We start from the raw sequence: 13,550 nt of genomic DNA on the forward strand, positions 1-13,550 counted from the left end.
CTCACATAGCTATTCATCTTGTCCAGATGGGTTAGGGCAGTGTGGTTGAGATTGCATCGTCTGTGGACCTATTTGGGCGGTAAGCAAATTGGAGTGGGTCTAGGGTGTCAGGTAGGTTGGAGGTGATATGGTCCTTGACTAGTCTCTCAAAGCACTTCATGATGACGGAAGTGAGTGCTACGGGCGGTAGTCGTTTAGCTCAGTTACCTTAGCTTTCTTGGGAACAGGAACAATGGTGGCCCTCTTGAAGCATGTGGGAACAGCAGACTGGGATAATGATTGATTGAATATGTCTGTAAACACACCAGCCAGCTGGTCTGCGCATGCTCTGAGGGCGCGGTTGGGGATGCCGTCTGGGCCTGCAGCCTTGCGAGGGTTAACACGTTTAAATGTTTTACTCACCTTGGCTGCAGTGAAGAAGGGTCCGCATGTTTTGGTTGCGGGCCGTGTCAGTGGCACTGTATTGTCCTCAAAGCGGGCAAAAAAGTTATTTAGTCTGCCTGGGAGCAAGACATCCTGATCCGTGACGGGGCTGGTTTTCTTTTTGTAATCCATGATTGACTGTCGACCCTGCCACATACCTCTTGTGTCTGAGCCAATTGCGATTCTACTTTGTCTCTATAATGACGCTTAGCTTGTTTGATTGCCTTGGAGGGAATAGCTACACTGTTTGTATTCGGTCATGTTTCCTTGCGCTGATTAAAAGCTGTGGTTTGCGCTTTCAGTTTCACGCGAATGCTGCCATCAATCCACGGTTTCTGGTTTGGGAATGTTTTAATCGTTGCTATGGGAACGACATCTTCAGCGCAAGTTCTAATGAACTCGCTCACCGAAACAGCGTATTCGTCAATGTTGTTGTTTGACGCAATACGAAACATATATACATATATATTTATTTATTTTCACCTTTATTTAACCAGGTAGGCTAGTTGAGAACAAGTTCTCATTTGCAACTGCGACCTGGCCAAGATAAAGCAAAGCAGTGTGAACAGACAACAACACAGAGTTACACATGGAATAAACAATTAACAAGTCAATAACACAGTAGAAAAAAAAGCGAGTCTATATACATTGTGTGCAAAAGGCATGAGGAGGTAGGCGAATAATTACAATTTAGCAGATTAACACTGGAGTGATAAATGATCAGATGGTCATGTACAGCTAGATATATTGGTGTGCAAAAGAGCAGAAAAGTAAATAAATAAAAACAGTACGGGGATGAGGTAGGTAAAATTGGGTGGGCTATTTACCGATAGACTATGTACAGCTGCAGCGAACGGTTAGCTGCTCAGAAAGCAGATGTTTGAAATTGGTGAGGGAAATAAAAGTCTCACTTCAGCGATTTTTGCAATTCGTTCCAGTCACAGGCAGCAAAGAACTGGAACGAAAGGCGGCCAAATGAGGTGTTGGCTTTAGGGATGATCAGTGAGATACACCTGCTGGAGCGTGTGCTACGGGTGGGTGTTGCCATCGTGACCAGTGAACTGAGATAAGGCGGAGCTTTACCTAGCATGGACTTGTAGATGACCTGGAGTCAGTGGGTCTGGCGACGAATATGTAGTGAGGGCCAGCCGACTAGAGCATACAGGTCGCAGTGGTGGGTGGTAGAAGGTTCTTTAGTAACAAAACGGATGGCACTGTGATAAACTGCATCCAGTTTGCTGAGTAGAGTATTGGAAGCTATTTTGTAGATGACATCGCCGAAGTCGAGGATTGGTAGGATAGTCAGTTTTACTAGGGTAAGTTTGGTGGCGTGAGTGAAGGAGGCTTTGTTGCGGAATAGAAAGCCGACTCTAGATTTGTTTTTAGATTGGAGATGTTTGATATGAGTCTGGAAGGAGAGTTTACAGTCTAGCCAGACACCTAGGTACTTATAGATGTCCACATATTCTAGGTCGGAACCATCCAGGGTGGTGATGCTAGTCGGGCGTGCGGGTGCAGGCAGCGAACGGTTGAAAAGCATGCATTTGATTTTACTAGCATGTAAGAGCAGTTGGAGGCCACCGAAGGAGTGTTGTATGGCATTGAAGCTCGTTTGGAGGTTAGATAGCACAGTGTCCAAGGACGGGCCGGAAGTATACAGAATGGTGTTGTCTGCGTAGAGGTGGATCAGGGAATCGCCCGCAGCAAGAGCAACATCATTGATATATACAGAGAAAAGAATCGGCCCGAGAATTTAACCCTGTGGCACCCCCATAGAGACTGCCAGAGGACCGGACAGCATGCCCTCCGATTTGACACACTGAACTCTGTCTGCAAAGTAGTTGGTGAACCAGGCAAGGCAGTCATCAGAAAAACCGAGGCTACTGAGTCTGCCGATAAGAATATGGTGATTGACAGAGTCGAAAGCCTTGGCAAGGTTGATGAAGACGGCTGCACAGTACTGTCTTTTATCGATGCAGGTTATGATAGCGTTTAGTACCTTGAGCGTGGCTGAGGTACACCCGTGACCGGCTCGGAAACCAGATTGCACAGCGGAGAAGGTACGGTGGGATTCGAGATGGTCAGTGACCTGTTTGTTGACTTGGCTTTCGAAAACCTTAGATAGGCAGGGCAGGATGGATATAGGTCTGTAACAGTTTGGGTCCAGGGTGTCTCCCCCTTTGAAGAGGGGGATGACTGCGGCAGCTTTCCAATCCTTGGGGATCTCAGACGATATGAAAGAGAGGTTGAACAGGCTGGTAATAGGGGTTGCGACAATGGCGGCTGGATAGTTTCAGAAATAGAGGGTCCAGATTGTCAAGCCCAGCTGATTTGTACGGGTCCAGGTTTTGCAGCTCTTTCAGAACATCTGCTATCTGGATTTGGGTAAAGGAGAACCTGGAGAGTCTTGGGCGAGTTGCTGCGGGTGGGGCAGAGCTGTTGGCCGAGGTTGGAGTAGCCAGGAGGAAGGCATGGCCAGCCGTTGAGAAATGCTTGTTGAAGTTTTCGATAATCATGGATTTATCAGTGGTGACCGTGTTACCTAGCCTCAGTGCAGTGGGCAGCTGGGAGGAGTTGCTCTTGTTCTCCATGGACTTCACAGTGTCCCAGAACGTTTTGGAGTTAGAGCTACAGGATGCAAATTTCTGCCTGAAGAAGCTGGCCTTTGCTTTCCTGACTGACTGCGTGTATTGGTTCCTGACTTCCCTGAACAGTTGAATATCGCGGGGACTATTCGATGCTATTGCAGTCCGCCACAGGATGTTTTTGTGCTGGTCAAGGGCAGTCAGGTCTGGAGTGAACCAAGGGCTCTATCTGTTCTTCGTTCTGCATTTTTTGAACGGAGCATGCTTATCTAAAATGGTGAGGAAGTTACTTTTAAAGAATGACCAGGCATCCTCAACTGACGGGATGAGGATGAGGTCAATATCCTTCCAGGATACCCGGGCCAGGTCGATTAGAAAGGCCTGCTCATAGAAGTGTTTTAGGGAGCGTTTGACAGTGATGAGGGGTGGTCGTTTGACTACGGATCCGTAGCGGATACAGGCAATGAGGCAGTGATCGCTGAGATCCTGGTTGAAGACAGCGGAGGTGTATTTGGAGGGCAAGTTGGTCAGGATGACGTCTATGAGGGTGCCCTTGTTTACAGATTTGGGGTTGTACCTGGTGGGTTCCTTGATGATTTGTGTGAGATTGAGTGCATCTAGCTTAGATTGTTGGACTGCCGGGGTGATGGAAGCAGTCTTCGAGCGTGGAATCAGATTGGTCAGACCAGCGTTGAACAGACCTCAGTGCGGGAGCTTCTTGTTTTAGCTTCTGTCTGTAGGCAGGGAGCAACAAAATGGAGTCGTGGTCAGCTTTTCCGAAAGGAGGGCGGGGTAGGGCCTTATATGCGTCGCGGAAGTTAGAATAGCAATGATCCAAGGTTTTACCAGCCCTGGTTGCGCAATTGATATGCTGATACAGTTTAGGGAGTCTTGTTTTCAGATTTGCCTTGTTAAAATCCCCAGCGGCTCAGCCTCAGGATATGTGGTTTCCAGTTTGCAAAGAGTCAAGTAACTACAGATTGTAGTTACAGACTTCAGTCAGTAAATACAGATTGTCTCTGTGTTACCATAGGAGCTTCAGCCAGTAACTACAGTATGTTTCTGTGTTACCGTAGCAACTTCACTCAGTAACTACAGTATGTCTGCTACAGTACCGGTGTTAACATTTTGGGGATTATATTCTATTGTAGAAAATTCAAAGTGCTGGTACCGGTGTTAATATTCAAAGTGCTGGTACTCCGTACCGGTGAGCACCAGGTCAATTCATTGTATGTTTCTGATGTACTGTAGATGTTTGATTGTTTATCTCTATGGTGATACTCTGTAGATGTTTCAGTACAGATTGTTTATCTCTATGGTGATACTCTGTAGATGTTTCAGTACAGATTGTTTATCTCTATGGTGATACTCTGTAGATGTTTGAGTACAGATTGTTTATCTCTATGGTGATACTGTAGATGTTTCAGTACAGAATGTTTATCTCTATGGTGATACTCTGTAGATGTTTCAGTACAGATTGTTTGTCTCCATGGTGATACTGTAGATGTTTCAGTACAGATTGTTTATCTCTATGGTGATACTGTAGATGTTTCAGTACAGATTGTTTATCTCTATGGTGATACTGTAGATGTTTCAGTACAGATTGTTTATCTCTATGGTGATACTGTAGATGTTTCAGTACAGATTGTTTATCTCTATGGTGATACTGTAGATGTTTCAGTACAGATTGTTTATCTCTATGGTGATACTGTAGATGTTTCAGTACAGATTGTTTATCTCTATGGTGATACTGTAGATGTTTCAGTACAGATTGTTTATCTCTATGGTGATACTGTAGATGTTTCAGTACAGATTGTTTATCTCTATGGTAGTACTCTGTAGATGTTTCAGTACAGATTGTTTATCTCCATGGTGATACTCTGTAGATGTTTCAGTTCAGAATGTTTATCTCCATGGTGATACTGTAGATGCGTCGTCTGATCACCCGAGGGGAGTGGCAGTCAGACACCCAGGAGACCATGAAGACACAGGGCTCATCCACCAACAACAACGATGAGGAGAAGTCCAGACAGCTGGAGAGAGAGAACAAGGAACTACAGAAGATCATTCAGGAGGTACAGGTTCTGTTCTGTTATGCAGTAGGTATAGCATCTGTTCCTAATGCAGTGATATTATGCAGTAGGTATAGCATCTGTTCCTAATGCAGTGATAATATGCAGTAGGTATAGCATCTGTTCCTAATGCAGTGATAATATGCAGTAGGTATAGCATCTGTTCCTAATGCAGTGATAATATGTGATAGCATAATGCAGTGATAATATAGGTATAGCATCTGTTCCTAATGCAGTGATATTATGCAGTAGGTATAGCATCTGTTCTAATGCAGTGATATTATGCAGTAGGTATATCATCTGTTTCTAATGCAGTGATATTATGCAGTAGGTATAGCATCTGTTCCTAATGCAGTGATATTATGCAGTAGGTATAGCATCTGTTCCTAATGCAGTGATAATATGCAGTAGGTATAGCATCTGTTCCTAATGCAGTGATATTATGCAGTAGGTATAGCATCTGTTCCTAATGCAGTGATAATATGCAGTAGGTATAGCATCTGTTCCTAATGCAGTGATATTATGCAGTAGGTATAGCATCTGTGTCTAATGCAGTGATAATATGCAGTAGGTATAGCATCTGTTCCTAATGCAGTGATATTATGCAGTAGATATAGCATCTGTTCCTAATGCAGTGATAATATGCAGTAGGTATAGCATCTGTTCCTAATGCAGTGATTTTATGCAGTAGGTATAGCATCTGTTCCTAATGCAGTGATATTATGCAGTAGGTATAGCATCTGTTCCTAATGCAGTGATTTTATGCAGTAGGTATAGCATCTGTTCCTAATGCAGTGATATTATGTAGTAGGTACAGCATCTGTGTCTAATGCAGTGATAATATGCAGTAGGTATAGCATCTGTTCCTAATGCAGTGATATTATGCAGTAGATATAGCATCTGTTCCTAATGCAGTGATATTATGCAGTAGATATAGCATCTGTTCCTAATGCAGTGATATTATGCAGTAGGTATAGCATCTGTTCCTAATGCAGTGATATTATGCAGTAGGTATAGCATCTGTTCCTAATGCAGTGATTTTATGCAGTAGGTATAGCATCTGTTACTAATGCAGTGATATTATGTAGTAGGTACAGCATCTGTTACTAATGCAGTGATATTATGTAGTAGGTACAGCATCTGTTCCTAATGCAGTGATTTTATGCAGTAGGTATAGCATCTGTTCCTAATGCAGTGATATTATGTAGTAGGTACAGCATCTGTGTCTAATGCAGTGATAATATGCAGTAGGTATAGCATCTGTGTCTAATGCAGTGATGTTATGCAGTAATCTGGCTAAGATGCACTATAGGCACATCTCTCTCCACTGACTCCCGCCAATTCCTGCGTACTTATTCATTCTTTGTGTCAATTGTTTTACAATGTTGATCAATTCCCAGTTTGTGTTTTTTTTTTCACCTTTATTTAACCAGGTAGGCTAGTTGAGAGCAAGTTCTCATTTACAATTGCGACCTGGCCAAGATAAAGCATAGCAATTCGACACATACAACAACACAGAGTTACACATGGAATAAACAAAACATACAGTCAATAATACAGTAGAACAAAAAGAAAACAAAATGTCTATATACAGTGAGTGCAAATGAGGTAAGATAAGGTAGATAAGGCAATGAATAGGCCATGGTGGCAAAGTAATTACAATATAGCAATTAAACACTGGAATGGTAGATGTGCAGTAAATATATACCTCGCGCTCTGTAATGTTTGGTTATGGGAACTTCATTTCTGTTTAGTCATTAAGTATATGTATTACTACGCTCATACCGTTCTCATTCTCCAAGTGGAAATGTCGTTCGGAGAGCTCGCTAGCTGGAAATGTCGTTCGGAGAGCTCGCTGGCTGGAAATGTCGTTCGGAGACCTCGCTGGCTGGAAATGTAGTTCGGAGAGCTCGCGAGCTGGAAATGTAGTTCGGAGAGCTCGATAGCTGGACATGTCTTTTGGGGAGCTCGATAGCTGGACATGTCTTTTGGAGAGCTCGATAGCTGGACATGTCTTTTGGAGAGCTCGATAGCTGGACATGTCATTTGGAGAGCTCGATAGCTGGTAATGTCTTTTGGGGAGCTCGATAGCTGGACATGTCTTTTGGAGAGCTCGATAGCTGGACATGTCTTTTGGAGAGCTCGATAGCTGGAAATGTCTTTTGGAGAGCTCGATAGCTGGAAATGTCTTTTGGAGAGCTCGATAGCTGGAAATGTCTTTTGGGGAGCTCGATAGCTGGAAATGTCTTTTGGAGAGCTCGATAGCTGGACATGTCTTTTGGGGAGCTCGATAGCTGGACATGTCTTTTGGGGAGCTCGATAGCTGGACATGTCTTTTGGGGAGCTCGATAGCTGGACATGTCTTTTGGAGAGCTCGATAGCTGGACATGTCTTTTGGAGAGCTCGATAGCTGGACATTATGTTTAGAGTGCTCGATAGCTGGAAATGTCTTTTGGAGAGCTCGATAGCTGGACATGTCTTTTGGAGAGCTCGATAGCTGGAAATTTCTTTTGGAGAGCTCGCTAGCTGGACATGTCTTTTGGAGAGCTCGATATCTGGACATGTCGTTCGGAGGGCTCGCTAGCTGGAAATGCCGCTCGGAGAGCTCGCTAGCTGGAAATGCCGCTCGGAGAGCTCGCTAGCTGGACATGTCTTTTGGAGAGCTCGATAGCTGGAAATGTCGTTCGGAGGGCTCGCTAGCTGGACATGTCTTTTGGAGAGCTCGATAGCTGGAAATGTCGTTCGGAGAGCTCGATAGCTGGACATGTCTTTTGGAAAGCTCGATAGCTGGAAATGTCGTTCGTAAGGGCTCGCTAGCTGATAAGGAGCTTTGGTTTATTTATTTGCATATACCAGTTTTCTGTCAATTTGATCGTTGTCTTGTATGGAGCACATCAGGTTTCTCTCTGTCTTGTTAATGTAGAGTGAACGTGCATGCTTGAACGCCCATAAATGTACCTGGCCTGCATGCCAGGATAGGTGTGGTTTATGCTATTTAAGTTCCTGTTTGGGCATGTTCTGGTAGTTTTGTTTGAGGATTCGTTTGAGGAGGTTGTATCCGTGCTTGATAGACCCCACCTGTGCTTTTCTGATTAGACATGAGAGGCATTTTCAGACATTTGTAAAAAAAATATATATATTTTGTATCACCATCATCACCAGCGCTGTGTTAATAAATCCCAACAGTCATTTACACCTCTACCTGCCTCCTGCTGACTCTGTGTCCTTACGACTGCTTGAAGATCCCTATTTTACATGTAGGTAATAACACTTAGTATTCTACTTCCAGCTTATACATACTATAGACATTTTACAGACACAATCTATTTTACAATAGTTATTTTTTGTTTGTTTTTAGTCCTTCCTCTATTTCTGATGTCCGTCCGGTTTGATGTCCGTCCGGTTCTATTTGTAACTGTGCTATTTCACAACATTTCTGAACCTATATACATTTTACAAACCCCATATGTTTAACATAGGTTATCTTGATGTTTGTCCCACCCTGCAGCTCCATTCAACCCCTCCCATCTATCTCTTAACACCACCCATTTTGGATTTCTATTTTCCATGTATGTTTCAACTGTGCTGTGACGTTACTAAACCTTTCTATTCTCATAGTTTGTACAGATTGTAAAATAAAGAAACATTTTTGCAAAAATAATTGTTATATTATTGATCGATTGACTATGGCTTTTCAAATCACCCAGTATTGCCATCTGCAGGGTTAGGTCTAGGTAAATGTTGCAATTCTTCAGCCATTCCTGAACCTGTGACCAAAAACAAGCTACTTATGGACTCCTGATTCCTAGTTAAAGGATTGCAGGTTAGCACTTATTTGAATGACTCGTGTACTGGAGGCAGCTCTACAGAGTGGTCACTAGCTGGTACAGCCACAAAGTCATACAATCTTTTTTTATAGCCAATTTTGACTTTGCAGCTGGCCCATCTAGCAGAAACCTTTCAATTATGCCTCCAGGGAAAGATTCATGACAATAAACATCAACCTGCTAAAGGATAGGTGATCATTCACTTTGAATATAACACTTTCTCTCTCTCTCTCTCTCTCGCTCTCTTACTCTGCCTCTCTCTCTCTCTGCCTCGCCCTCGCTCTCTGTCCCCCTCTCTCTCTCTCTCTCTCTCTCCTCTCTCTCTCTGCCTCGCCCCTCGCTCTCTGTCCCTCTCTCTCTCTCTCTCTCTCTCTCTCTCTCTCTCTGCCTCGCCCTCGCTCTCTGTCCCCCTCTCTCTCTGCCTCGCCCTTGCTCTCTGCCCCCCCCTCTCTCTCTCTCTCTCTCTCTCTCTCTCTCTGCCTCGCCCTCTCTCTCTCTCTCTCTCGCTCTCTCTCTCTCTCTCTGCCTCGCCCACTCTCTCTCTCGCTCTGCCTTGCCCTCGCTCTCTGTCTCTCTGTCTCTCTCTTTCTCTCTCTCTCTTTCTCTCTCTCTCTCATTCACAGAAAGAAGAGAGGGTGTCAGAGCTACGAAACCAGCTGGTGGAGCGACAAGCCCTCCGCTCCCGAAGACGACCCTCCACAGCCAACCAGAACCACAGCACACCCCTTCTCCCCATCCCCTCGAACAACGACCCCAAATCCCTCATCCCCCCACCGGGGTACCCCAACCCCGCCTCAGACAACCACTCCCTCCCTCCATCATTCTCCAACTCCTCCAACCTCTATCAACCCGATGGCAAGATCAGTAGAAACAACTGCCACACCAGCCGGCTACAGCTCCTCTACAAGTAGAGCGAGAAGATCTGAAGGAGAGATGAGTAAATGGGGCGCGTGGGGTAAGAGATGGGGTAGCTTTTAGAGGAAGCGTGAGAACGGAGTGAGCATCAACACAACAAATGTGAGTGGGAGTGAGTGAATGAGTATGAGTCAGAGAAAGTATGTTTAGTGAATAAGAGGAGGGAGGGAGGTAGGGAGGGAGGGAGGGAGGGAGGAGGGAGGGGAGGAGGGAGTGAGGGAGGGAGGGAGGCAGGGAGGGAGAGGAGGGAGGGAGAGGAGGGAGGGAGGGAGGCAGGGAGGGAGGCAGGGAGTGAGGTAGGGAGGCAGGGAGGGAGAGGAGGAGGGAGGGAGGGAGGGAGGGAGGGAGGGAGGGAGGGAGGGAGGGAGGGAGGGAGGGAGGTAGGTAGGTAGGTAGGGAGGGAGGGAGGGAGGGAGGGAGGGAGGCAGGCAGGCAGGCAGGCAGGCAGGCAGGCAGGCAGGCAGGCAGGCAGGCAGGCAGGCAGGCAGGCAGGCAGGCAGGGAGGGAGGGAGGGAGGGAGGGTGCTTAGTGATGAGTAAGGCAGTGATCAGAGGAGCAACGGGAGTCAAACGGGTATGAGATTCATTGAATGAGAGAGATCAGAGAGAGAGAACAGACAGTGGTCAGAGGAGTGACAGAGAGAGAGATCAGAGAGAGAGGGGCCTTATCTTAAAACAGCCAAAAGACAAGAGGAAGCTTTCTGAAGAGAACTGTTGAAAGAGGGAAAGGGATTTGAAGAAGGGAAAACAGAAAGCAGAGGATTATCGTTTCTCTCTCTCTCTCTCTCTCTCTCTCTCTCTCTCTCTCTCTCTCTCTCTCTCTCTCTCTCTCTCTCTCTCTCTCTCTCTCTCTCTCTCTCTCTCTCTCTCTCTCTCTCTCTCCTTGTCACTTCCTCCCCCTTGTGTCCAATAAATGAAATCATTCCATATTTGTTTAAGGGGGGGGGGGGTAAGAACAACACACTCATGCAGTCTATAATTTCTGCTGCTCTCAGAGCATGATGTATCAACAGCCATCTGGGGTTAGTATGTACATTACTCCTAGTGAGGGAGAACAGAGAGGTAGTGATGTTATGGCCGAGACATCCATCATATTTATTGTTTACCACAATACATGTTTACCTTATTTATTGTTTACCACAATACATTTTTACCTTATTTATTGTTTACCACAATACATGTTTACCATATTTATTGTTTACCACAATACATGTTTACCATATTTATTGTTTACCACAATACATGTTTACCATATTTATTGTTTACCACAATACATGTTTACCATATTTATTGTTTACCACAATACATGTTTACCTTATTTATTGTTTACCACAATACATGTTTACCATATTTATTGTTTACCACAATACATGTTTACCATATTTATTGTTTACCACAATACATGTTTACCATATTTATTGTTTACCATAATAACCATATACTACCGAAAGTTGGTTTGAATATCTACGCCGAGAAGGTGAAAAATCTGTCTGTGTCCTTGAGCAAGGAACTTAGTTAACTGTCATTTTCTCCAGAGGCATTGTACTACTATGACTGACCCTGTAGAACAACACCTATCATACTACTATGACTGACCCTGTAGAACAACACCTATCATACTACTATGACTGACCCTGTAAAACAACACCTATCATACTACTATGACTGACCCTGTAGAACAACACCTATCATACTACTATGACTGACCCTGTAAAACAACACCTATCATACTACTATGACTGACCCTGTACAACAACACCTATCATACTACTATGACTGACCCTGTAAAACAACACCTATCATACTACTATGACTGACCCTGTAAAACAACACCTATCATACTACTATGACTGACCCTGTAAACAACACCTATCATACTACTATGACTGACCCTGTAGAACAACACCTATCACACTACTATGACTGACCCTGTAAAACAACACCTATCATACTACTATGACTGACCCTGTAGAACAACACCTATCATACTACTATGACTGACCCTGTAAAACAACCCCTATCACACTACTATGACTGACCCTGTAAACAACACCTTACACTGCACCTATCATACTACTATGACTGACCCTGTAAAACAACACCTATCATACTACTATGACTGACCCTCTAAAACAACACCTATCATACTACTATGACTGACCCTGTCTGGTTTATGTGACAACAACACAAAAACATATATTCTAATGCTCGTTGCTACAAAACGAGATCCTATGAGATCCTACAGAGAATCAGGATAATATTAGATCCTACAGCAGCATCTTCAACATTAAAGGAGGATCTGGATAATAGTGGAAACGACAGCAGCATCTTCAACATTAAAGGAGAATCAGTAATAGAATAAGCAGCTGGTTGTACAGAGACAGAAGACTGACATGCTTGTCTTTGTCAGATGCATCGTACCAGATCAGCTGTCTATATGGCGTAATCTATAATCGATTTTTCCATTCCATGAAAATGTGTGTTTACTCTTAAATGTCTCTATCATCATGTTTATAATATTTCTGAGGATCCTATTATGCTGATCAAGAGACTGCTTTAGAGTTGGACCTATTTTAAGGGGATTTTTTTTGGCATGGGAAACATATGTTTACATTGCCAAAGTAAGTGAAATAGATAATAAATAAAAGTGAAATTCTTTGTGGATCTGTGTAATCTGAGGGAAATATGTGTCTCTAATGTAACGGTTTTCTTTACTTGAAGGAGAGGTGGACCAAAACGCAGCGTGGTGGTTATTCATGTTTAATATATAAAGACACTATACATGAATAAACTAACAAAACAAGAAACGTGAAAACCCCAAACAGTCCTATCTGGTGCAAACACAGAGACAGGAACAATCACCCACAAACACACAGTGAAACCCAGGCTACCTAAGTATGATTCTCAATCAGAGACAACTAATGACACCTGCCTCTGATTGAGAACCATACTAGGCCGAAACATAGAAATACCCAAATCATAGAAAAACAAACGTGGACTGCCCACCCCAACTCACGCCCTGACCATACTAAATAATGACAAAACAAAGGAAATAAAGGTCAGAACGTGACATCTAATATGGTCATACATTGGACAGGAGGTTAGGAAGTGCAGCTCAGTTTCCACCTCATGTTGTGGGCAGTGAGCACATAGCCTGTCTTTTCTTGAGAGCCATGTCTGCCTACGGCGGCCTTTCTCAATAGCAAGGCAATGCTCACTGAGTCTGTACATAGTCAAAGATTTCCTTAATTTTTGGTCAATCACAGTGTTCAGGTATTCTGCCAATGTGTACTCTCTGTTTAGGGCCAAATAGTGTTCTAGTTTGCTCTGTTGTTTTGTTAATTTTTTCCAAGGTGTGAAGTAATTATCTTTTTGTTTTCTCATGATTTGGTTGGGTCTAATTGTGTTGGTGTCCTGGGGCTCTGTGGGGTCTGTTTGTTTTGGTGAACAGAGCCCCAGGACCAGCTTGCTTAGGGGACTCTTCTCCAGGTTCTTCTCTCTGTAGGTGATGGCTTTGTTATGGAAGGTTTTGGAATTGCTTCCTTTTAGGTGGTTGTAGATTTTAACAGCACTTTTCTGGATTTTTAATAAGTGGGTATCATCCTAATTTTGCCCTGCATGCATTATTTGGTGTTTTACATTGTACACAGAGGATATTTTAGCAGAATTCTGCATGGGGCGTCTCAATTTGGTGTTTGTCCCGTTTTGTGAATTCTTGGTTGGTAAGCG

The 13,550-nt window shown here is 43.9% G+C and overlaps 1 protein-coding gene across 1 annotated transcript in view; it reads left to right on the forward strand.

Annotated features, from left to right (window-relative positions):
- Positions 1–9,971, forward strand: part of LOC135551343 (gamma-aminobutyric acid type B receptor subunit 1-like) — a 180,491-nt gene extending 170,520 nt beyond the window's left edge. The window contains exons 17-18 of the mRNA XM_064982564.1: positions 4,937–5,083; positions 9,531–9,971. Coding sequence (XP_064838636.1) covers positions 4,937–5,083; positions 9,531–9,818 — 435 coding nt within the window. The 3' untranslated portion in view covers positions 9,819–9,971. The remainder of the gene's footprint in view (positions 1–4,936; positions 5,084–9,530) is intronic.
- Positions 9,972–13,550: the final 3,579 nt, after the last annotated feature.

The sequence above is a fragment of the Oncorhynchus masou genome, chromosome 13 (genome assembly GCF_036934945.1).
Source record: "Oncorhynchus masou masou isolate Uvic2021 chromosome 13, UVic_Omas_1.1, whole genome shotgun sequence".
Lineage (NCBI taxonomy): Eukaryota > Metazoa > Chordata > Actinopteri > Salmoniformes > Salmonidae > Oncorhynchus > Oncorhynchus masou.